The following is a 26,794-nucleotide window of genomic DNA, read 5'->3' as shown; positions in this document are numbered from 1 at the left end:
ACTTTTTTCTATACAACACAAAGAGACAGGTATTGATCTTCCAAGGACTGGGCCTAACATTAGTTTTCTTGAAATAAAATTCCTTTTGTGGATTTTTTAATTTTCAATCTGTTTGATTTTCATTTAAAGCTTAATTTTGAATGTATAAATAACTGAAAAAATTCCTAATAGTTAAAAGAAACCACTACTTTCGGTAAGGTTACCCAATGAAACGTTTCGTGTATATTTATTAACAGAAGCAATTAGCACAGATGCTAATTACAGGTAAAAACAAAATCGATGCGAATACAGAATTTGACGGTTACTTCACGTTTTTTTCAGTTTGAATTGAAATTAAAAGATCGAACTAACCTAACTTTTACATTTTCACAGCATCTTCATCGATTCGCACCTTAGCTGGTAATCTGAACAAAACAGCTCTGGCGCAATTGATCAATGAACGTATTCATTCTGATCAACGGTCATTATCCAGTATTGATGAAATAGAAAAATTGGACAATCCATTCTTCATATCATGGCTAGCATGTCTCTTTATTTCATCTCTATATGCATTTATATGGGATGTGAAGATAGATTGGGGTCTTTTCGATTCAAAAACTGGTGAAAATACACTGCTAAGAGAGGAGATAGTTTATGGCTCATGTGTAAGTATTTCTTTCCTTTTTAAAATGTTTCCTATTTTTAGTGGCCCAGTGGTTTTCTCTAAAGGACTAATCGAGTTTTTAAAAGGTGGCCTTATTCGGCGGTCCAGGAATTGCATTTCTTTGTCTGTCTAGATTTATTGCCCAGCATTAAAGGGGGTTTTCGTGCCAAGAAGTGTCTGAATAGCGTAAAAGTTCCAATTCTGAAAAACCAATGTATAACAAAGCTGACTTATAAGACAAGCTAGGGAATGATTTTACTGGCTAGTTGTGAATAGCGAGAAAAAAAAAGTATTTAAATATTTATTATCGTTATTATAATCAGTTTTATATATAGACCTATTAATTGGATGATTTTGAAAGGTTTCAAAAATGCTTGTAATTTCTTCAGGTAATTGGAAAGAACTCGGTAAAAAAAAAAATCTAGATTGGAAGTTTTATTGTATTCTTGAGCATAATAATTTGGATTTTTTCTCCGAAAATCACTAAGCAGAATCCCTTTCGATCAGTTCTCTGAACTCGCTTTCCAAGTTTAGCCCATTCTTATTTTCTATCGAACAACGGTCTGGCAGCTGTTTGCCAGTCACCAATAAGGGAAAAATATTGTGTAAAGCTAAGCTCGCGTCAAGGCCAAGACTTGTCTTAACAGCGTAAAAGGATCATTGCGAAAAACCAATAGAAACCAAAGCCGGCTTATAAGAGAGGCTCGTGAATACCGGCTAGTCGCGAATAGCGAGAGAAAAAGCAAGTTATTTACAAATTTATCACGGTTTCATTATTATAATCAATTATATATGTAAACCTATAGAACATAATTTCTCCAACCACATTGGCTTGCCATAATATAAAAAATGAAAACGATCAAAAATGAGACTTTTAAAGAGTGAAGTCTCAAAAATGATAATATAAAATATAAAATAAATATAATATAAAAAGTCTCAAAAATGAGACTTTTAAGAGTTTGACCTCAAAAATGAGGTCAAACGAGAATACTGAAAGAACAAACAAAACGAATGTTTTGAAAGGACAACCGCTTATCTTCTTTAGCGCGGACAAAATAATATATGATCAAGGAAGATGTCGAAGAAAACACCAACAGAACACACGCAGAAAGTCAATGTGAAAAAAAACAAAACCAATGGAAAAAAAAATTAAAAGATATATAAAATTCAATAAAAATCATAAGAATTAAAACCAAATACTAACATCCATAAAGCGAGTCATTCGCCAATTACTGTGATTTGCACAAAATCAAACAAAATTAGAACTACCATCGACAGATAATAGCGAACAATGAATACTAGCGTTGTTAATTTACGTTTATCGAGTTTAATTGAGTTTTAAGTAAATAAACTTAATTCGAGAATAAAATTTAGTCTAGTTTAATAAACTAGTTTAAAGTTCAATAAACTCGTTTCCATTCTTAGAACTGTTTTATTTATATATATATATATATATATATATATATATATATATATATATATATATATATATATATATATATATATATATATATATATATATATATATATATATATATATATATATATATATATATATGTATATATAGGAAAACTTCGCTGTAGTTTCTTGTTCATTTCTTATCAGTATTGACAATGGCATGTGTGCCTTTTGTATCTTCTAAAGCATTTGATATCTGGTTAATCTTCAACGTCTAAGGAAGTGAGTGTCTTCATGTTGTGTGACAAGTACGCCTTTAGCATGGTTTGCTTCTTATTTAAAACATTGGTCCGAGATTCCTCAGCAAAAATCTATCCAGACTCTTCATTGTTTTATTACTAATTGGTGCTTATAAATCTCTGTATATTACTCCTAATTCGTTTAAATGGATTGTTAAATTGTTGACCTAGCGGGTGTACAACCTATTTAAGTTGAAAATCGTTGTATTACCAAGAGATAAAATTCATCCAACTGGAACAAATTTCCAACGTTTTTCTAAAATATTGTGTTTTTCTTAATTATGACATCTTAAATGACTGATGTCAAAGCTAAATTTGAAATTCGCTGTTTGGCACAGTTTCTCTTCCTTCGTCAGTGCTCTATATTGAGCACTGATAGCCATTTTGCTTATCGATCTCGTGACCATACTTTATATGACCCACTCAGTTTATTCGTATTCTCCGTATTGTTCTGAAACTTGAGACTGCTGTAGTATGGGAATTTTGAATAATCTTCGTTATGCTCAAAATCGTCCTACTCAAGCTAGCTATAGACTACCCAGGATTCTACACGCAACATACCTGTACTCAGATACCGGGTATTTCAAGTCAGTATGAAAGCTATAGAATTTTCTTACTACATCCTCTTAAAAATTCCCCTCCTTTAGTCCAGTTTTATTCTGGCTCGTTATTCGGCCAAACTTTGTGGATTTGTAATGTAATAGGAATTTATTGTCTTTGTTATTTTATTGTAATAATTGTCATATAAGGTTTTTAAGGTGATCTTATGTATCTTTGCATGTTTTTTTCTAATAATTTTTCTTTCAACTTGCTGGTTTTTCTTTAGCTTTACCTATCGTTTTAATTGCTGTTTACTATTGTTTTCGCATATGTAAATTTTGCTATTCTTTTAAGCTCGTAAAATATTGCTTATGGGGTTAAGTAGAAAGCGGGTTTTGAGAAAACTACAAAACAAGCTGTTTTCTAGAACGTTGGTAGATCTTGGTCAAAGCAGAAAAAGCTTAAATTAAATGAAAACACTGAAATGTATTTGAAACATGTAAAACAATCTATTAAAATTATGCATTAAACGAAATAATAAAGCCTAAATAAGGTAATATATATGCTGCTTCACTGAATTGTCAGTATCAATAACTTATCGTTTGTTATCAGCAGTTAGTTTGAAGACTTCTGGGGCTAATGACCAGCTCTCCACTAGGGAAGTATACCTTTGGGTAATTAAATTTAGATGTCACTAATGTTTGCATAGAAACTGTATATTTTGAATATCTCTGGCAAAAAAAAAAATCATCTTTAAAACTTCTAACAATTGTTTGTCTGATAGGGTGGCCGCTGCTCTTAATGATAGAATATTATACACAAATATACCTCTAAATAATAAGCCAATCAAAGGGTATAAATAAAACGGTTTTCTGATATGAAATTCAGACAAAATTGCCTTACTTTGTATCTAAAAGTCTTAATCTTGATTGGTACACTTAAAAGTCAATCTAATTAAAATAAGGACAGACTTTTAAGTAAAACTAAATAAAAAAAATGCAATTTATCATTTTCTGAATCCAGAAATTTGCGAATGAAGTGTTTTGTCAATAATAACATTTGAAATCCTCTAATTTTTGCTTTTATTCTAGTGGATCTATTATGCTGCCATCATCCAAGATTTTGTCATAAGGTTTTGTTGGGCAATTTCTATATCCCTCAGTGAGATAGATTTTGTTCAAAAAGAAGTCATTACAACTGTGTTCGGTACTTTGGAAGTTTTTAGGTAATTTAAATAACTTGTACCCTTTACTTATCTATATATAACTTTATATTAATATTTGTAATTAATTTATTAAATTCCGTAAAGAGCAAAAAAGCTGGTAATTGCAAAAATATGTATATAAAAGCCTGCCGCTTACCGAGTGCCGGGGCCCGGCGGCTGGTAATTGCGAAAATACTTGTATATATTTTAGCTAGGGATTACAACAATGCCAAAACCTTAAAAAAGAAAACCAAAAGTTTGAAGCTTAGTAGATATCGTTGTTAGAAATCGAACTTGCTTTAATCCTCAAATATTTTTGAAAAACCTAGTATGAAAAGACAGCAAATTGTCGGTGGTTAGAAGACAATGAGAATCCATGTATAGAAGGCTGCCGTGTGCTGTTTATAGAGAAGTTTACATTAAATTACTTAAAGGGCAAAAAAAACTGTCAATTGCAAAAATATTTGCATATATTTTGACAAGGGATTACAACAATTCAGAAACCTTAAAAAATTAAACAAAATTTTGATATAATTTTATCATTCTCCCCCCCCCCTAACCACAAGAGTGATTGTATTGTTATTTGGAAAAATTGAAGATTTTCATGCGCGAAAAAGTTTACATTAAATTGCCTAAAGACCAAAAACTAGTAATTGCAAAAATATTTCCATATGTTTTGACAAGTGATTACAACAAATCAAAAACCTTAAAAAAGAAAACAAAAAGTTTGAAACTTAGCAGAAATCGTTGTTAGAAGTCGGACTTGCGGTAATAATCAAAATCTTTGGATAGACCAAAGAAAACCAAAAGTTTGAACTTTAAATGAAATCTTTGTTAGAAAAGCATCATTTAAGTATCAGCAATGTCTTTTTAATACATGAAAAAAATTGAAAAATTAATAAATTCAGTTCAGAATTGCCAAGGTTATATGTAAGTTATATGGTTATATGTAAGGTTATATGTAAACTGCAAAAATGTTTACGGTGCCTGAGCAATGATTTTTAATGTTTTAATTAAAACTAGAAAAATGGCTCTTTTTTTTTTTTTTTTTTTTTTTTTTTTTTTTTTTTTTTTTTTTTTTTTTTTTTTTTTTTTTTTTTTTTTTTTTTTTTTTTTTTTTTTTTTTTTTTTTTTTTTTTTTTTTTTTTTAGGTAAAATCCACTCGCTACGTGATAAAGGTTACAGGTTTGAACTCATCCAGTTATATAATATCAGTAGCAAGACCCAAAAAACAAAAATTTGCAATTATATTTCATATTCTGCATATTTCAACCCCTATTTAATTCAATATCATTCAAGTCATAACGGTTTAACTCCCATTAAACTCAACTTCTCAGCCGACTCCCGTCTAATTGTGTCGTCGAGCAACACCTCTGCTTTGAAGATGTATTTTTCTTCTTCTGCTTCTTCTCGTGATCGACGGTCTGTTGCTCCAAAGCTGTAAGAATCGCAAAATCAAAATATTTGCTTAGAGAGTCGTTAAACGGGGTAGAAAAATTTCCATTAAGTTTGTAAAATTTCTAGAGAAATAAAATTCTTTTTTATATTGTGCATGGTTCTAAAATAAAACTATCGAGGTTGAGAAAGTAAATTTTTCAGTACAATTTTATTTCGTATTCCTGCAGTACATACCGCTCATAAGCTACCGCTCTTGAGAATTGAAGGATAAAATCCGTATCGCTTCTAAATTTATAAGACATAATTCGGGAAAAGTCAATTTTGAATGCCAAGTTCAGATTCTTTAATTTTTGTTCCTGAAATTTTGGATTTTCGAAATATTTGATGTTTGCCAATATTTGCGAAAATATTTGCCAAATATTTATTGTGGTTTAAACCTCCCTTTTTCTTCCACGTAGACTGGTCCGTAATTATAGAAGAACTTTATTGAAAACCACACAATTCTTAATAATGGTATCTGAAAATAAGCACGGGTATGCTTGCTGATCAATTTTGGTAGTCAGTTTGGAAACTTTTTTTTTTATTGAATCTCATTGAACAGTCAAATCATCTGCATAATGTGTCAAGTCGAAATTCTTACTCATACAACAGTACTTGTAGCTTTCACACTATTTGGGGGTGTTTATAATTTCTGATTGTATAAGAATGCGGAATGTCTTCTGGATTTCTGCCGGTTTGGCGAGATACTACAAAATAAAGATAATAGTCACTCCCCGCCCCTATCTGTGTCTTGCTACAGCAATTTAGGGCTGCTGAAAAGTTTTGGTATATACCCAAAATAAGTAGAATAATATTCACCTGGGCGCGTGGTGTTAGAAACTGAGCCAGTTACAGAACTGCATTAAAACTGTCTTCTTTTGTGGTTCCTCACTGTATCATTTATCTTAAATTTAGAAGAAACAATTATTCTATTTTCATTTAATTTTAACAACGACAAAGAGTTAAGGGGTTATAGTCAGAGATGCTTGCAGGATTTAAAAAAAAAATAAATTTCCATGCACTCTTGCCCATAAACATATTTGACTGCTATTACGTAAATAAAGATATTTTCTAATCCAGGATGGGCTGTTATCCCAAAAGACATATTTGTTTTAAAGTTTAGCCCACCGAATTAATCTTCGTCTCAAAATCTCTGTCGTAGAATTGCTAGGTGATAAAATTTTAGTTGTTTAGAATGATTGAATATTTTAGAATTACTTATAAAATCGTCGCAGTCATCGCATTTTCTTCTGAATCTTGCAATTTGCTCTGGGCTAGGTTCTTATTCTAGGCGCCTCCTCCACTACTCCACAGAAATCCATCACAAATAAGATGTATGTAATTTCATTTGGACTTGAGCAGCACTTTAAGTACAATGTCAAAAATTAATATTTAGATACGTTAAATATTGATAACATAGATTATTTTATCATTTATTATTAATGCAGTTTTATTATTATTGTTTAATTATTAACAATGCCTTAAAATTTTCCCTTTTATTTCAGGCGGTTTGTTTGGAATTTTTTCCGTCTTGAAAATGAACATTTGAACAACTGTGGTAAGTTTAGAGCAGTGAGAGATATATCTATAGTACCTTTAGCTATTAGTGATCAAGAAGAAATAATCAAAATGATGGACAACGATGATTTTTCTGTTTACTATAATCAATCAAAGAAGAGCGGAAAGAAAAGAAAAGATGAAGAAGGAATAATCAAGAGGAAACCGAAAAGGTATGGAAGAGCAAAGAAACAGAGAAATGAAGTTGTTCGTGTGAATTTTTCTGTGGATCCTGATGATGATGATGAAGAAGAAGCTTAACATATTGATTTAGTGCTAGTCATGTGCTTAACATCAAGTGCTAGTCATGCCAGTGCACTCATAGTCTTAATTGAATCGGTGAAAACGAGTATAGATTTTTATGATTGGTCTGCTAGCTATGTTTCTATCTGTTTTCTTTAAGAAAATCCTGTTCAGTAAATTTGTCATTATTTTAAGATTAGTCAAATTTTCTTTTTCTTTTTTCTCTAACTTTATCTGATCTTAGATGCAGACACCCAAAATTAGAAAAGAGGATACACGTCCAAAGAAATTGCTGAAGGTGCTTGGACAGGGTGAATTCGGATACTTTGGAAGATTTAGGAAAATTAAGAATAAATAGCAGTTCAATTATGTTTCTAAAACATTTATTATAATTTTGTATTGCTAATTCAATACCCAGAATGTTTTTCCCGACTTCAACCGCTTGAAGGCTATAATAACAAATCTCTGAAAATAGAAGCCAGCTGGTTACGCAGTTGAGACACTTTGAGATAAGATATTCTATTAACCGAAATAGCTAATGCTCATGCATGAACGGCGTATTTACAGTTAAATAAATTCTCTACATTACTCACAGGAAAATCCTTAAAAAAAGCTAATCAAATACTTCATAGAGCGTTATCATTTAAATAGGTAACTATGCCTTCAGGGTTGACACACCTCCCCCCATTATCCAGACAGGGGCTATAAATCGTTTGAAAAGATGGCATGTAACCAATAGGATTGGATTTTCAAAGGCACAGTAGAAACACTTTAACGTAGCCATCACGACACATATACCTGCAACAATAGACGGACGAAATTTTATTGGATCTGCAAAAACGAATTAGTGTGAACTGAGGGTAAATGAATATACCATAAATGGCTAAAAGAATTTGAGCAACATTTTCTTTCGTTTCAGTCAGTTCTTCGAACAATTTTAGTTGCTAATAATTAATGTACCACTAATAGTATTGATAGTCCCAAAAATATTATGTATTTCTGGATAAATTAGAACAAAGACAATTTGCCGGAGTGAGGATATTGTCTTGGAACTATCAGGCTGGAGGACTACAAAGAATCTGATCGAGACTTTTCTGTCGGCTTCATATGCGGATATTCCAAGCTTTGTGAAACTTTGTTGGACGATAGCTAAATTAAAAATAAACTTGTAACCAATTTTTCAATTTCTGCATATTTGCCGACGAAAGAGATTGAGTCGACGAAAGAAAGGTGATATATGTCTCATAATAGAAAATTTTTATTAACCACAAGAACAGCAAGACTTCTTGCAATTGAATATTGAAATGATATTTGAGTCTTACATAGTTGAAGTCCCTTTCCAAATAATCAGAAAATTTCGGATTGCAGTTATTTATCGTAGTCTGTCATCTAGTCTGATTGAATTTAAAAGGAATTCTTTATGTTTTTGTATTAACTAGCGAGTCTTACTATTTCTTTCTGAGCGATGGTTGACTAGTTCGAAGCTGCACCAAAAACTGGTAGTGTATCACCGAAAACAATCTAGCAACTTATAAAGGTGAACATTATGGCGTGCTGGTACTCTGCGATCATTGTCGGCGAAGGGGAACACTTGGAATTTCTGGTGCCGAACTACTTTTTGGGATTATTTGATGAACTAAGACACAAATAAAAGGCAAAGTAAGCTATTTAATGTACATATGAAAATGTTGGATTTCCACAATATGTTTTTGAATTTAGTCGTTAATCATCGATTTTTTTTTTTATCTTTCACTTGTTTATCTAGCCTTTGGTATGCTAATCTGTTTCGACACACTCAATCCCTAATAATGTTTAAAGGTAGCTATTTTCCAAAATTCTATTACCCAGGTTTCAAATAATGGCCAATGAACCTTGTAACCAGGCAGACCAGTTTGGTAGGATTCAGGTTTTCAAAATTTTCAGGGCCATACATTGCAAATAATTGAGAAACTATTGATATTTATCAGAATTTGTCTATTAGAATATGACGAAGAACATGAGGTACATTCAAAGAAAAATTTATTTCTCATGTTCAGGATGAAGATTTCCAAGAAAATGAACATACAAGATAAGAACTATTTTATTAATTAGGCACAGCTCTCCTAAGCTCATATCAGACTAGTCTTTTAAAGAAGTTTTCTTGGCTCCTAGAATGTGATTTAGCCATTCTACTACTACTACTAACACTTTACTGCAGCACTAAGCCGCCTGAGTCCAACACTGCTATGCAAGCTCCTTGTCTATCCGAAGCCTAGTCTTTGCACCCTCCTAAGAAGCTCTCGTTACCTTTAAATCTTTCCTTACATCTTCTTTCCCTATTCGGGGATGACACAATTTTTATTCGGCCCTGAACGGTCGGCTGACAAGGACGATCTTTAGCAATCTGTCATGCTTCATCCGCTGAACGGGTACTAACCACTTCAGCCTTTCTCTCATTATAGCACTCTAGAGTAATATTGAACCCTGTTTTTCGTACAGCTTACTGTTTGAGATACGTTCAGTCAGACGGGTATCCAAAACAAACCTTAGGCAATCTTTAGTAAGCATCTAGCAAATCCTCCTCCGTTTTTCGGACTGCCCACGCTTCAGAACAATGCTTGGTCACTGTCATCACATATTCTGATTTTGATTCACATACTTGTCTTTCTTTTAAACTTTTTTCAACTATGAAATAACCCCATGGGCCTTTACTATCCTACTTAACTTAATCCTACTTAACTATTCTAACCTAAATTACTATCAAACACGGGATTCTCACATCAAAGGCTTCACGATAACAAGAACTAAGTTTATTGACTGCCAATGCGAAATCTCTCTCCGAATATTCATCTTTGTAATCTGCCTGTAAATACACATTTATTACTGCTTACTGCACAGTCACTTACTCGCATAGACTAAAAACTATAACTCACCTGAATTAGAATTTGATACTACATAAGTAGCAATACCGCCAGAAGCTATGCTTCTAGAGACACTACCCTTAGCTGGAATTTAAGAAGTTGTAAGATGACACTAATTTTCAGTAAACCAAGGCTTTGGCTAGTCAGAAGATGCTCTTGTAGACACAGAATATCATGAATCTGAAGTAAATTCTCAAGAGTATGTCTTTTGTTAATAAGACCAACATTAATGTTCTGAAATAGAAAGCGAACATCCATCTATATACTTAGCTACCCTGCTATTGGTTTTTGTGTTACCAGTACATTGGATGCTGTAATAGCTGTGACCAGACACTTTGCACGTAATGGAGAGAATGTTCAGAACACATGGATCATTCCTGGTGGAAGAGTATTCCGTTTAACCACAGTGAGAGCAGAGTTCTGCATTCATGTAATCAGCAGCTATATTCTTTTGCTTATGGCATTTGAGACACAGCCTCGGTGTAAATATGGATTCTTGGACAGCTAACTTCTGAAATCCCACCTTCACAAAATTTTGCACCATTGTTCAAAGTTAGTCTTATAGAGACATGACTTGCCAGACGGATATGCTTTGACGCATTTTGGAATAATTTTTTCTATATCTTTTTTGTACATTTCTGTCGGTCCGTCTATTATTGCACCAGTGAAATTAAGGGATTTAACAGAGACTAAAGGGCAGGTTAAGACTTTTTCATCTGGTCAGCAATTGATGAGGCATCGGATATAAATTTTTCATTCTTTTGAGGAAGGTTTCAACTCTGGAATTTTATTTACACCTTCAGGACATATATTAGCAATAAAGTCTTTCCATTACAATCTAGATAAAAGATTGGATGGGGATTTTTTTTTTTAACATAACAGCATAGGTAGAGGACTTGGATCGGTCATTGGTGCAAAATGGCTAAGTGGAAAAGGGGTAGGCAGAGATGTTGCTTATTTAGCTTGGTAAAAAGTCAATCTTACGAGAAAGTTCATTCATTTAACAGCTTAATATTGCAACGATCGCATCTCCAGTTGCTGAAATTTCACATGGTGAGTATATCAAGCATTTCGGGAAAAAATTGGTATAATAATGTTTCAGGCGTCTATTATTACGCGATTGCGGCATAATTACAAACATAACTGCACTTACGGTGGTAAGTGCAGTTTTGGCTCAATAGACAAAAATCAAATCCATATCAGAGCCTAAGTCCGTCGCCAGTATATGAACAGTCAATTACCATAACCGAGTGATTGTCACAATAGATTTTACTTTGTGGTATAATACGATTATAAAAAAAGAACTAGATCTTAATAGAGCACAGATTGTAAAATATCTAAATAATATTCCTCTGTGAAATACTGGCCAAACAGTATAAACTAGTTTTGATGTTAAAGGGGCGGATAAAGGAACTTATGGCGGAATGAAGGCCTCAAACCCTCTCACAGCGCTAATGTCTTATCCAGCCTATCCTTTTCAGGGAACCTATCTATTTCTATTATTGTGTATGTTGCTTACTTATCTTTTGTTAGTTTTTGGACTTCAACAGCTACAATAAACCGCTTATGTGTAACCATTTTTGCGATTTTGATGCATCCACTACATGCTAGCTGTTTTGCTTAAAAAAAATTCATACCAGTGTGAACCAAGGCCTATCGAATAATGGATCGTTAAAAATTGAAATGCCATCTACAATTTCAAACGCTTTTAGTTCAAATATTAAAAAGCATGCCTTCGTTTATTGCTCTTCATATTGGTTCGTTTTGCGATTATTCGAATAGACTAATTAGTCCCAATCAAAGTTCGACGTGTGTTTTATCATAAGTTATAACATTCACAGGACTAATGGGTCTAGAGCTTAAAAAGTACATTATAGGAGGGGCTTTTTGATTAAGTTAGCCTATATCCTACAAGGAGTTTTTAATTGTCTAGGAAATTAATTGGTTTTTAATGAATTAAACTTTCTGGGGTAAAATTCTAGTCAATTGACTTCTTGCTATCTTGGAAAGGGTTTAGGTTTGGAAAATGAAACTTTCAGGAATGGGTCTACAGGCTAAAGTATGTCCTGGGAAGGTATTTTAAAGTACCAACCTCCACTCCTTCTCCCTCTTGAGGGCCCTGAAATTTGCCTATATGACAGGTCTATTACCCATTGAAATTTTGACAAAACAACATTTTACCTTAATTTTCTGTTACTAGTTGCTTTTTCTCTGCCTTTAGTTCTGAAAATGCAATTCCTGTTATTTGAGTAGAATTTTGAGCCACATCAATGTTTTTTTTTCAAAATTTAGGAAATGTATTTGTATATCTTCAAAACCTTATAAAATAGAGTTGAGCAAAGTTATGAAGCTGAAAACAATTTTATTGTACTTCAATTATGCAGAAGATCAATTTTGCAAGGTTTCACTTTTATAACACACATATTGTTAAAGGTCATCAAAGGTCATCAAAGGTCAAGGCCCTCTAGAGGGAGAAGGAGTGGAGGTAGTTACTTTAAAATACCTTCCCGGGACATACTTTAGTCTGTAGAATCATCCCTGAAAGTTTCGTTTTCCTAATCTAAACCCTTTCTGAGATAGTAAGAAGTCAATTAACTAGAATTTTACCCTTTCTGAAATGATTTCAGAGTGTTAACTATATCCCAGTAATGTCTTTAGAATAAGCTTGGTAAATGTTTAGTTTTGTCACAAATTGTCTAAAGCACATAGGCTATTACTGCATAGGCAGTATAGCAAGATTCTGATGATTGTAGCCTATATTGTTTCTTTGTCATCATTAGAGAAGCGTATCCATTTTTTAGCTTTCTAAAATCCCCCTCCAACAAGACTAAAAATGCATAAAGTAGGCTAGGTACCTGTAGAGTGAAGTGTATTAGTCCATAAGCCCTGCAGGCAACAGGGCAAGGTCTGTATTCTATATTTACTCAACAAAGAGTGATAAAACTAAGAAAAAAACCTCAATCAAGGCTTATTAAATAAATACAGAATACAGACCTTGCCCTGCTGCCCAGAGGGCTCATGGACTAATACCCTTTACTCTGTAGGTAATATTACCTGTAAGCAAGCTCCATGTTAGCAAGTTGTTACCTGTTACCAGGTTCCAATGTTCCCTGTAAGCAAGCTCCATGGAGGAGGAGGGTTAACAAGAAATGGATGCACTCCTAGAATCAGCATTTCTAAATACTAGGCTATAATATGGAAACTATGCTGCTGTGCACCATAGTTTCCAGTTTAGACAGCTTGAGATGAAAATAAACATTTACCATAAGCTTAAACTGGTCTACAGTGTTGGACCTTAACAGTCAGTCATTTTTCATAAAGCCTATTTTGGACCAAATATTGCCATTTAGCCTACTCTTATATAGAAAGCAGCATAGGTTTAAATATAAGTCAATATTATGTTTTGTCTCATTAAGTAGCCAAAACATTAGGGTAATGTTCATATCAATGGACTATTCAGGTAGTTAAGAAATAAATTTACATCTATAGTCAGAATTCCATCCTGAATCCACAATTAACATGCATTGGTGCCAGAAATGAACTTTACCCCCACTCCTACATATACCAGTTCAGGGTACATTCAAATTCAGGGTATATATTTACACATTAGGGGTAGAGGTAAAGTTCATTTCTGATGCAAATGAATATTAAATTTGGATTCAGGATGGGATGCAATTCTGACTATAATTATAAGACCCTTGTCTCCCTAATGTGCAAATATATACCCTAAATCAATATATATATATATATATATATATATATATATATATATATATATATAAAAATAAGTTGTATGTGTTTTATGTCTGTCTGTCTGTCTGTTGAGTGATGTCATTAATTATTTCATCATATACCAATTCAAAAACGAATGTATTCAAGCTGAAGTAGCTGAGTTGGTAAAGTGTTATGTTCCAGGTCCAAGAGGTTCCAGGTTTGAACCTTGGCTTTAGCATTAATACAAAAGAAGAAAAAAAAAGTAAAAAAGGTAAAAACTACAAAAAAAACTAAAAAGAAAATACTAAAAAAACTAAAAAAGCTAAAAAACTAAAAAAAAATAAAAAAAAAAATAAAAAACTAAAAAAGAAAAAAAACTAAAAAAAAGTTAAAAACTACAAAAAAAATAAAAAGAAAAAAAACTAAAAACTAATAAAAAAAACTATAAAAACTGAAAAAGAAAAAAAAGGAAAAAAACTGAAAAATAAAGGAGAAAAAGAAAACTAAAAACCAGGACACAGGGAATATAAATGACAACCAGGACACTCAAAGAGAAATTACAGACTGGGACACTGGGACACAAATAATGACCAGGAGATATATATGACGACCAGGACACTCAAAGATAAATTACAGACCAGGACACAAATGACAACTGGGACACAGGGAATATAAATGACAACTGGGATGCTCAAAGAGAAATTACAGACTGGGGCACAAATGACAACTGGGATACTGGGAATATAAACGACGACTGGGACACAGGGACACAACTACAAGGGGGGTGCTGGGGGCACAGGGGGATATATAAATGACGACGGGGACACAGGGAACGTTTGATTAGCAATCACCGTCAACAAAGCTCAAGGGCAATCATTAGAATAATCAGGTATAGATCTGAATACAGATTATTTTTCCCATGGACAATTTTATGTTGCATGTTCAAGAGTCAGTAAACCTGACAATCTATTTATATGCATAGACAATGGGACATCGAAGAATGTTATATATTCACAAGTTTTACATAGTTAAAAACATATATATATATATATATATATATATATCTTTCCATATTCACAGGGACACAACTACAATGGCGCGTAACTAATATGGCGCGTAACGACTTACGCGCATGGAGGGGCACAAAGCGCCCCCACAAACTAGGTGTTGGGGTGGCGCGAGGCGCCACTGCAACAGCTAGTATATATATATATATATATATATATATATATATATATATATATATATATATATATATATACAGGGGTGGGAGTAAAGCCTGTTTCTTATACAAATGCACATTAAATTTGGATTCTGGGTATAATTCTGACTATAGATATAAATTTATTTTTTAGCTACCTGAATAGTCCATTATAATTTTTTCCTGAACACTAAGACCAGAATTTAATTTGGTAAAATCCTAGTTTAGCTACTTTTTACTATCTAGGAAATGAGTTAGATTCTGAAAAGGAAATTTTCAGGGATGGATCTATAGACTAAAGTATGTCCTGGAAAGTTATTTTGAAGTACCTACCTCTATTCCTCCTCTCTCTAGAGGGTAATGATCTTTGATTGCCTTCAAAAATCTTTGTCTTAAAAAAGTGAAACCATGCAAAATAGATTTTCTTCTTAAATGAAATGCATCAAAAGTATTTTCAGCTTCACAACTTTGCTCAATCCCAATATGTAAGGTTTGAAAGATATGCAAATACTTTTCTTAAATCTAGAAAACTCTATTTATGTGGCTTAAAACTGTAATAAAATAAGATTAATTACATTTTCAAAACTAAACCCAGATAATAAGAAAATGAAATCTGAAAATTAAGGCATAATGTTGTTTTGTCAAAATTCCAATGCCTATCAAGTAGGCAAATTATCAAGACTTAGAAGTCAGAGGAAGGTTAACAAAGTAGCTTGAAAATACCTTCCCAAAGTAGTTTTTTGGCCATGGGCTATTTACTGAAAGTCATTTTCCTAACATAACCAATTTCCAAGATAGTAAGAAGTAACAAAACTATAATTTTACTCAGTAGATTATTGTTAAGACTTTCAGAAATGGATATCAGTATAAATACTAAACTGTCAATCCATTTTTTTTCTGTAATCTTACATGATTACAGGTAATTTTTCTTTTCAATGTTGCAAGAAATGGAAACAAAAATTTTTAAATAAGGATTATTTTCAGTAAAATACCTTGCTTATATTTTTGTCCTGAGTTTGATTCACTTATTTATTGTAGTTTCTGTTTGTTTTGGGTTTCATTTATCTGTTGGTGGTGATTTATGGTAGTTTTAAATTGGAAAATTGTTTGACTTTATTTCTAATCATCCTTTGGTAGTCTAAATGCATCTCTTTTATTTTTCTTTGAAAAACTTCTTTTAGTAAATTTTTTTTTTTAGTAATATGAATATAGAATAAAGAATTTGGTATGAGGCCTAAGGAGCAAAAGCTCCAGAGATGTTTGTTCATTTTTGATAACTATATGTTATTTCAAAACACAAATACGCTGAATTGGCTGTTTTTCTCAAACTAAGGCTGTGCAAAACTTAAATTTTAATTCAAAAAGTAGTCTTTCAAGGGACTGTTGCCCTTCTAAAATTTAGGGTAACCCAGGGCATGTTTTAAACACAAACAGAAATCAAATGCAAAAGTTAAGTAAATAGTCATATTAAAACTTATAACTAACAGAATGCTTACAGCACATTAGGAGCTGCCCCCTTCTTGGCCTCATGCTCATTAGACTAAAGTTTGATTTTTTGTCTAGATCCTTTAAGAATGGCTGCTAAAACACAAGGGCTGCTTAATTAGAGTAGGTAGTTTTTTAAGCACTATGGCATAGTTACCATAAATTAAGAAAAGGGCAGCCAGCTCTATATTAAGGTGGCTGGGGCAGTCATCCCTTCACCTTTATTTGAAAGAACTTGGTTTTTATAAATTGAAGTAGTATATTGAAAACAAGCATAATTAGTGGAATACTTTTGACCTTTTACTTTCTTTTAAATGGAAATATTTTGGTTTGAGTGAATTTGAGATATGGGTTTTGTCTTTCTAAGTGTACACCCTGATTTAATGTATGTGTAATATTTGTTTATTTATTAATTGAAAATTAATGAAATAATATTACTAGTAACTAAATATTAATTAGTAATTGTGTTTATTTTTCAGGTGCTGGGAACCACTCAGCAAGTAAGGAAGCAAAGTATCTTAAGCTAATGGAGAAAGCTTGTTTAGGGGTATTAGTTCTATTTTTATAATTATATATATATATATATATATATATATATATATATATATATATATATATATATATATATATATATATATATATATATATATATATATATATATATATGTATATATATATATATATATATATATATATATATATATATATATATATATATATATATATATATATATATATATATCTTTTTTTACTCTTTCAAAATTAGTTCTCGTTTTCAATCAAATTTTGTTGGAAAGAGAGAGAAAGCTCTTATCATTGATAAACATGCTTTTGGATTGTCTACCTTCTATTTTTACCTACTGTCATTGTTTGGTTGTTTTCTCTTAACATTTCCTCTTAAGCTACTTAGTTCTGGTTGAAAGAAAGAGAAAGAAAATAGTTCAGAAAAAAAGGGAAAATCAAGAAAATCCTAGTTTGTGATAAGGGTTTGAACAAAGGGGGAGGAATTCCTCTGGGACAGTCATCTCCCTCCCAAAAAAAATGAGTATAGTCATGGAAAAAGATACAAACAATTATAAGGGGAACATAAATTGAGGGTATTGGTCTTGTTCTTTAACCATGCCTTCTGTAATTCTTATTAAAGAAGTATTACTTATAAAAATAAAAACAAAACTAATTTTAGATTATAGCAATAAGGTTCTGCAAGTTTGTTTTGTTATCATCTATCATATTTTGACCATCATTTTCTTGCAAATTGTAAACTAAGCATGTCAATATGCTAAGAAAGACGTATTTTCAAATTATTATTTGTAGAAAACTGCCTCCAAAGTTAGTTTAGTCCAGCTTAAACTACCTTCAAATACATCACAATTGGCCTGTTACAAACACAATTGATTTGGGTTTTACCTTATATTTCCGCCTAGGAACATATATTTAGTTCTATCAAAAAAAAAGAAATTATGATCAGTCTAAGGTATTTGACCTTTTATGCTACATGGCAATGTTATATCTGAGGGATTCTTCTCTGTTGTATTTGCTTACCTGTCATTGAGTTTGAACTGTGCCTATTCTTGACTAGGTGTTTTTCTATTCAGGTAATCAACTGAGATATATGCATATATTTTCGTCTTGTTGCCTTGAGAAATAGTGACAAAGAAGAAGAATCTCCTTATATGGAAGTAAATGCTGAAATTGTAGATCCTCTCTGGTGTTGCTTAGTTAATTTTGAGAGTATTATTGCACAGAAGGTAGCCATAGTTGACAATAGTTCTTTCTAGAAATATATAAAAAGTTTGTCAAGTTAGAGTGACTTAAGTTATTGAGGAAACTATTGCTCTGAGGTTTCTCCACGGAAGGATCAAGTCAAATTTGGGTGACAATTTAAGCAATATTGGCCTAGAAATTAATCCTCCTGATAAGAAATCCATGAGTTTTCTTTGCTTTTTCATGTTTAAAAAGGAAGTTAGGATGATGACACACAACCTATATCAGAATATGAGTAACTCTTTTGTTTTTACCACATTATAGCTGGTCAGCTGTGCTCCAGACCATTTCTAAATTTTCAGAGAAAAAGGCTTGAAAGGAAAGAGAAAGGGGATGCCAATAGATTTCCTAGATTTTGAAAATTACCTTTTTTGCATCTATATTTTTAAGTAAATTCAAAAGTCTTTACTAAACCTTAAATATCCCTGCATTGCAGCCACTAAATAGGAAAGAGACGTGGGGATATGAGCTGCTATGTTGCTGGAATATTAGCACAGAGGGTTCTTCTCCAGATCACTAATATATGCAAAGAAAAGAGTCGACCATTGATTCTATCTTGGGGAGCCCCACCTTTTTCTAGATGGTTTCAGTGCATACTGCCAACAAGAATCACTACCATGGAGTAATTAGCTAAGAAAGATTAACCAACAAAATATTGATAATTACAGATTTGCTCATTAGTGTATAAAGATGTTATGAAATTCCTTTTACACCAAAAAATCAGCAGAATGATTAGACATGTTTTTATATTGATATAAATAAAAAATATTGATATAATATTAAATAAATATTGATATCAAAAATATTGATATAAAGAAAAAGAAAGTTAATACTGTTTCTGCTGTGTAATTGTAATATGAAAGTCAGTCAAACCATTCTTGGCAATGAACTATAAGTGAAGAGTGAGCAGTCTTGCTAGTTCCCCCCCCCCTTTTCTCAGATAGTGTGCTGAAAAATCTGTACCGGATCCCTCAGATATATTGAATTCATTGGTAAGCTTTTTATCAAGATTGTAATCCTTTCTCCAAATTTTTTTTTAGATAGTGTGCTGAAAAATCTGTATGGGGTCCAAGACCCCTGTAATCCCCTCCCTAGTCTATACTGTGTATATTACTTTTGTATAAGCTGCAGTTGAACCATACCTTAGTTTTACAGGCAAGTGCACATTTGAAACTTGGAGGGTCAGCTGATACTGCTGTTGTGAAAGCCATCGCACATCTAGAAGATAGCCCACTTACTAATGCTGGCTATGGATCTGCTTTAAACTCAGCTCAGCGTGTGGAATGTGATGCTTCAATCTGCAGGACAATTGATTATAAGTATGTTCCTAATTCTTAAGGCTCCAGGAAGAAAATACCCAAGCTGGTACACCCAACCCTTGAGGACATGAGATAATATTTCTTGGGATGATTTTAGAAGGGTTTTATGTAAAAATTTACCTGGTTAACGTATAAATTATTGCTACAATATACTTCTTGCAGCTATTCCTACAGGAGGGACGTAGTCATTTTTGCCTGCAAAAAACTCGAGCCTTCACACCAGCTCCAGGTTGTTTTTGCTACAACATTAGATTCTAATAATCAAATATCTCAGCCTAGAGTTTAGAGTTATTTTAAGTAGTTATTTTTAAAGTTTTATTGAACTTTTCTCTCAAGTACCATAAAGGAAGTCATAGTGACAGATTTAGCAAAAGGAAAGGGCTTTAATTGGCGATTACTAAGACTTCCTACACTTTTTAATGGTGAATAAGATAATTGTTATGTCATATAAGCACTATTATTGGTGCTGTGAATACTGATAAAGAAACATAAAGTATGTCACTACCCAAGAGTTTCCAGTTAGATGTGCTCGCAGCCCCAGGGTCTGTATGCAATACATAAGATGTGCTAATCTTAAGGCTTTAGTTAATGCTAGCATCTAGATTGCAAGTGAAGTTAAAAACTTATTACATAGTGTAAGGAAAATAACATGTTTCATATTTATTAGTGAATATAAATACCCAAACCAAAGATAGATAGCTAGTGGTAAAATATGTTTGTCTTAATAAAGTCAAAACAAATTAAGAGTTCTAAAGCAATACTTGATCTTCCATTTGACCATTATATGGACTAGCTTGTAGATCTTCATGATCCCCTGCAGGCACTTGTAAATTTTCCTATTTGAAATCATAATGTTGAGTTTTTTTGTGACGTAGTGGTTAACAATCAAAGAAAAAGGGGGGGGGGGCTGGAAGTGTTTACTATAGACAACGGCACCACTTCTAGTGTAGGACTTGGTTTGCTTTTGTGTAAGGATCAATAGAAATTAAAAATGGATTACCCAACTAGGTTATTGGTGTTAATTTTTTCTTCTCATTCTGAAAAAAATCTAATCATTGTCATGTCATTTATTTCTTGGTGTATACCTATCTTGTATTGATTTGTATAGTTAGATTGGGCCTCTTTCTGGTTTGAAGCTCCCTTGGTAAAGCATAAACTGGTACTATAAATTCTCTGAAACAACTTATTTTTATTATTTATAATACTTTCTATTTTCAATTTTGCTTTAAACTTATTTTGTGGCTGTAAACTATTTCTAATCGTTTTTTTTTCTATAGCAGTTCGTCCTTATTATTACCCAATCATATAAGGGTATACCCGGGTTTCAGCAACTTTGGTTATCATGTTTAAAACAAAAAAGTCTTTTGCAGTTTTTCTCTTTAAGCATTAAAATTGTCCAACTCTGTATGTGTCGTATAATTTTTTTTTATTATCCAGTTCCATTTAATAATTGTATTGTACTGTATAATTCCAATAGGAGTTTTGTTTTTCATATCTCGTCAAATTGTTTTGAATGATTATCAAATCTTTTTATAAGTATTCGCATCCTAGGTATTTCCTTAATGTTTTGTTTAAGTTTTTGTTGTAGCATATCAGTCACTTTTACAGTGAAGGTTGTGGGTACCCGAACCTCTTGGAGATGAGTGAAGGACAATGCAGATATAAGGGCTGGGTGTCTGCTTAATTTGTGGTTTTTAAAGCACCAACCTTTCTTGGGTCAACATTGCTAAACATGTTTCTCCTTCACTCTAATTTTTTTTTTACAAGGTTTCCTCTTTGCTCGCTCCCATGAAATTCCGTTTTCTTTTGGATAATTTTCTATGAATTCCTCCCTCCCCATTCATGGAATACCTGGTTTTGGTTTTCCCCTAGATGGACGGCCAAGAAACAGGATTTCTGGCAATCTATTATCCCTGTAGCCTAGTAATCTTACTTTCTTTCATTGTATATTTAGAGAAAGTGATCTAACGGAATTTTCGGCACAGTTTACTGTTGGTATATGGCTAGTCAAACGGATACTTAAACTTATCCTTATTCAATTCCATTGAAAAACATCCAGCATGTCTTCCTTCATCTTCGAAATGCCATAGTTTTGCAGCTATGACATGAGCTAATGACAGAGGTCATTGTAATGGCCTCTGTTATTATGATGACCAAGTTTCTAATGTGAATTCAATTACTTATTTCCTCATTGTTCCTCTGCCCTAAAAGGCTCTGCGCCATGCCATTGTGCTTTTCACATTTTCACTGCAGGTACCACCTTTACTAATACTAACAATGCTACTGAGGTGAGTGAAGCAATTCAACTGATATTTTTTTTCGCTACCTATTATCACCCTTTCATCCTCATTTATTCGTAGTCAAAGCGACTGGGTCTTCCTGACATCTTACTAGGTTGCTACTGCTGTAACCATGATTAATTTTTGAAACCTCTGAAATCTCAAAAGTGCCTTTTTTGGTACTTTTTATTGAGAACACTCAAATCCCCTTTGTAATCTAAGTCTAGGAGAGTCACCTCCTCATTAGATACCATATTCTTCCATGGCCTTCTCTGTCATTATAAATGGAGATAAATTAAGATCTATATAAGTGGAGACTAGATTACTGTGTCCAAAAACTATAGCAATATGTTACTATTGCTGTTTTCCTTCCCTTAGTCTAACCTAGGAAACCATCTGTCACAGTTTGCACCAACCTTGGTATTGAAATCCGCTAATCAAAATGACGTATTTCTACATGGTATTTTGCCTATTTGTTCGTTCAGTTATGTAAAATTCGTGTGTCACTGCTAATCCAATCAGTCGGTTGTACACAGGTATAACTGATACAGTGCACTTTTTGGTCATATAGTGTTCAACCATAGTTCTACTATTTTCACCCTCCCAACCTAAGTAGGGCTTAGAAGATTTCTTATTCATCATGAGACATATTCCCTGTCTATATACTCCATCTTTTCTGTCTGGATAATTAAATTCTGTATTATCTAATTTTGTGTCTCCTGACCCTGGAAGATGAATTTCTGAAACTCTTAACAAATTCAGCTCAAAAAGTCCGAATTTCGTCTGCCAAAAAAAATCAACCCGATAGTTATCTTTTATTGCCGTAACGTTCAATGTGTCAGTTTCAATATTATTTAAATCGTTGTGAGTGTTATTATCTCAACAAAAGCAATGAGTCCCATCAGTATAATTCAAGGACTAATAACTCCTTCTTCAAGTACTTAAGCCCGCGTACAACCGGAGAGTTCAAAGTCACCAGGACTCCAACTTGGATGGAGCGTGTGTGCAAGCGCGGGCTCATATTGGTCTCTGAATGGTTTTGAGCACTTGACAATGTACTCCTAAATTTGTGAGTTGACGTCCTCTACGACCAATCTCAGGCCTGTTACCTCTGACAAATGGAATATCCACGGTTGCCAGTATTATAACGTTTGTAGAGGCAACCCCATAATAAAGATAACAGATGGGAAAATGTTATTTAGCCCAAAAAAAGCCCACCAAAACAAACAAAACCTGAAAGAATTATTCACTGCTCGAGATTTATCATATTTCGTCACTGTGCATCGCTATTTACAGTCAACATTTTGGTCAGGCAAGCTTCTGAAATATCCACCCAGAGAGTCAAAGTGGGGCTGTGAAAGTGGATCCCTATCCTCCAGGGGACAGGGACGGAGGAAGGAGCTTCTGAAAGAGGGGAGATCCTGAACCATCTTAAAACACTGGAACACTTCCAATGTTTCCAGTTCCAGCATTTTATGGCCAGACAGTCTTTGTCGTGGCGTTTGCCAGGGATTATAAAGGAGTAGATTTTTTTTTTTGGGGGGGGGGGAGAATTGCAAATATTTACCCTTATAGGGAATACGTATTTAGACAACCAAAACAAACTTAGAATTTTTTTGGGGAAGGGGTTGGGACAAACTTTATTAAGAGTCAGTAACTGGGGTGTATATGCTTAGAGGATACATGCCAGTGGTAGATCTTGAAAAGTATTATCTAGCAAAAAATAATTGAAGTTTTCAGGCTGTATAAATAATCCTACACCCCCCCCCCCGCCTCTTAAGTTTTCTATTATATAGTGGTCGCGAATAAATTCTTTGAGTTTATATTCAAAATAATTATAATCCATGTGAGAAATACTTAAATACAAGTTCTGTAAAAACTAAAACATGGGACAAGCGCTTTATCAACAGTTCTTGAAAGAGTGTAGCTTTTCGTTCTTTTTCTGCCAGTAATCGAGTGACAAATGTTTACAATAGTCCTTAATGAAGCAAATATAATTTTTAACACTTTAGGGTTTAACTTGTCGATATTTGCCTTTTAAGTTCCTTGGTCACTCAGCGTAAGTTTACGGTGATATTTGAGGTCTTTGTTCAAACAACTGTAACTTTATTCTTTTTTTTTGATTCTAGTATAAATATCTGCACACCTCTTTCTGTTAAACTTTTCTGCTCAGATTCCATAATTTGCTCTTTTTAGGTTTGCCAGCGTTGGTGCACTGGAAGGAGTTCAGAACCCAGTTGCTGCTGCCCATCGCCTGCTTTTGCACCAAGAACAAGAACTAGGAACAGAAAAGTGCACTAAATTTGGAATCGTTCCACCAAGGTATTTTTACAGGTTTCATGTATTGGCGAACATACAGGTTACCTTTTTGGATATAAAAAAAAATGTTTGTCATTGTTGTATAGAATGTCAGTTTAGGGCGGACTTTGCTAGACCTCCAGTGCCAAGACGCTATGAGGTGTTGTATCAACTGTGACAGAAGGGTTGTGCTTTAGAGTCTTACTAGTGACAAGGTTAATTTGTTAGGATTTAAGCCTTCTAAATGTGCAAGAGGCTGGACGTTAATGTCTGGCAGGGATCGAATTTAGCTCATGAGAGCTAAAGGTCATAAACATTACTTCTAACTATCCTTGGTTGAGATCCGATTCACTCTTCTGATTAGTTTCCTCAGTACATGAATCGTAGCAGTAAAATATCCCCACCCTCCTTTCTATACCTACAAAGCTGATATTTGGAAATTTATGAACCCCTCTCCCCACAGAGTTCAAAATGGAGCAGACCCCTTCCCCCAGAAAACACAAAATAGAAACCTTCCCCCATTCTGATTAGAGCTGCTTCAATTCTGACACCCTGTTCTTCCGGATGTCCTAATAGCAAGAATTTAGAAGTGCCTTCATTCCATCACCTACATAGGTTGAATCCGATCCTTATCCTGAAAGACATTTACAAGTTTTTTTATTATTACTATTACATTGCCCTGAGAAAAGGCATATTGCCAACAAATATCGGATCTTTCTTCACCTCCCCCCCCTCTCCCATGTTGGTCGAATACAAAGGTACGAATAGGAAACTTACTGTTTCTTCCCATCTAGTTTGGTTGAGATTGGATACTTTGCCCTGGTGGATTTCTTGATAACCAGGATTTTGCCCCCCCCCCCTTCCCACTGAGGTCAGAATGGATTTGAAACTAGGAGTAAACAGAAGGTCCAACTAAGAAATTTGGTCTTACTTCTGATCAAGTTTGCTATATATCTGGTAATCCGCTCTTTTAACCATCCTAATGACAAAAACCCCTTCCCCCAGAAAACACAAAATAGAAACCTTCCCCCATTCTGATTAGAGCTGCTTCAATTCTGACACCCTGTTCTTCCGGATGTCCTAATAGCAAGAATTTAGAAGTGCATTCATTCCATCACCTACATAGGTTGAATCCGATCCTTATCCTGAAAGACATTTACAAGTTTTTTTATTATTACTATTACATTGCCCTGAGAAAAGGCATATTGCCAACAAATATTGGATCTTTCTTCACCTCCCCCCCCCTCTCCCATGTTGGTCGAATACAAAGGTACGAATAGGAAACTTACTGTTTCTTCCCATCTAGTTTGGTTGAGATTGGATACTTTGCCCTGGTGGATTTCTTGATAACCAGGATTTTGCCCCCCCCCCTTCCCACTGAGGTCAGAATGGATTTGAAACTAGGAGTAAACAGAAGGTCCAACTAAGAAATTTGGTCTTACTTCTGATCAAGTTTGCTATATATCTGGTAATCCGCTCTTTTAACCATCCTAATGACAAAAACCTAGGAACCCCTTCCATTTTTCTCCTCTACAACTGCCGCAATGGCTTCAGATTGTCAAAAGGCATAACCAGGACACTAGTTCTTAACTTCCACAAAGCTTGTTTCGGGTAGGAGGATGAAACGTAGAACAAGTAAACGAGAAAATTTTTTAGCAAGTGAACAAAATAAATAATTGTATAATTTTGGCTTAGACTTGCCGAGATATCCTGAGTGCAAAAGAAAGGAAGAAATAATATGGGATCATAAAAAAAAATGCCGCAAAAAAGGAAATTAGAGAACTCCCCAATCAAACCAATAGTAAAACGAGAAACGGGAAAAAATGTTGAATGAAAGTCTTGGAAACTGCTTGGCTTTGTATGAAATTCAAAGTTAAATGCCACTATTTCTTTAAGAGAGATGACGGGTGTATGCCTCCTGCATATTGAAAAATTTGATGTATTTTTGAACTAGTTTAGCTTTTTTTATTGCAATCTGTGTTTAACCCATATTTCACAACTTCTGGGCTTTGAAAGCTGTCTTTCACCAGTCCCAATGACAATCTACTTCATGGTTTGAAGGATCACAACTTCAAATAATAGCAGTTTTGTTTTTATGGCACTTGGTATTAACGAAGTGACATATAGCGATCGCAAATTCTGTCGGTCTGTCTGTTCCGGTTTTGCTACTTTAGGCACTTCCAGGTAAGCTAGGACGATAAAATTTGGCAGGCGTATCAGGGACCGGACCAGATTAAATTAGAGATAGTCGTTTTCCCGATTTGACCATCTGGGAGGGAGTGGGGGGTTCGGTTAATTCGGAAAAATAAAAAAAATCAAGTACTTTTAAATTACGAACGAGTGATGGGATGTTAATGAAATTTGATGTTTGGAAAGATATCGTGTCTCAGAGCTCTTATTTTAAATCCCGACCAGATCCGGCGACATTGGGGGGTGTTGGGGGTAACCTAAAATCTTGGAAAACGCTTAGAATGGAGGGATCGGGATGAAACTTGGTGGGAAAAATAAGCAG

At 33.6% G+C, this 26,794-nt stretch overlaps 2 protein-coding genes across 6 annotated transcripts in view; both read left to right on the top strand.

Moving 5' to 3' along the window:
* LOC136032286 (solute carrier family 53 member 1-like) overlaps window positions 1–7,516 on the top strand; it is an 86,133-nt gene extending 78,617 nt beyond the window's left edge. For all 3 annotated transcript variants that reach the window (XM_065712565.1, XM_065712558.1, XM_065712575.1), the window contains exons 10-12: window positions 373–644; window positions 3,973–4,106; window positions 7,028–7,516. In XM_065712565.1, the coding sequence (XP_065568637.1) occupies window positions 373–644; window positions 3,973–4,106; window positions 7,028–7,340 (719 nt within the window). In that variant the 3' untranslated portion in view covers window positions 7,341–7,516. The remainder of the gene's footprint in view (window positions 1–372; window positions 645–3,972; window positions 4,107–7,027) is intronic.
* Window positions 7,517–11,902: 4,386 nt separating this feature from the next.
* The window catches only part of LOC136032307 (threonine aspartase 1-like), a 185,020-nt gene continuing 170,128 nt past the window's right edge, over window positions 11,903–26,794 (top strand). For 2 of the 3 annotated variants that reach the window (XM_065712606.1, XM_065712596.1), the window contains exons 1-4: window positions 11,903–11,979; window positions 17,102–17,169; window positions 19,542–19,705; window positions 24,181–24,306. In XM_065712606.1, coding sequence (XP_065568678.1) covers window positions 11,952–11,979; window positions 17,102–17,169; window positions 19,542–19,705; window positions 24,181–24,306 — 386 coding nt within the window. In that variant the 5' untranslated portion in view covers window positions 11,903–11,951. Of the gene's footprint in view, window positions 11,980–12,049; window positions 12,089–17,101; window positions 17,170–19,541; window positions 19,706–24,180; window positions 24,307–26,794 lie in introns of those variants that run through there. The other variant, XM_065712614.1, reaches the window with a different exon arrangement.

This window comes from Artemia franciscana, chromosome 1 (assembly GCF_032884065.1).
Source record: "Artemia franciscana chromosome 1, ASM3288406v1, whole genome shotgun sequence".
In the NCBI taxonomy this organism is placed as follows: Eukaryota; Metazoa; Arthropoda; class Branchiopoda; order Anostraca; family Artemiidae; genus Artemia; species Artemia franciscana.
Note: the sequence above shows the minus strand (reverse complement) of the source record. Positions and strands in the feature narration are given on the sequence as shown.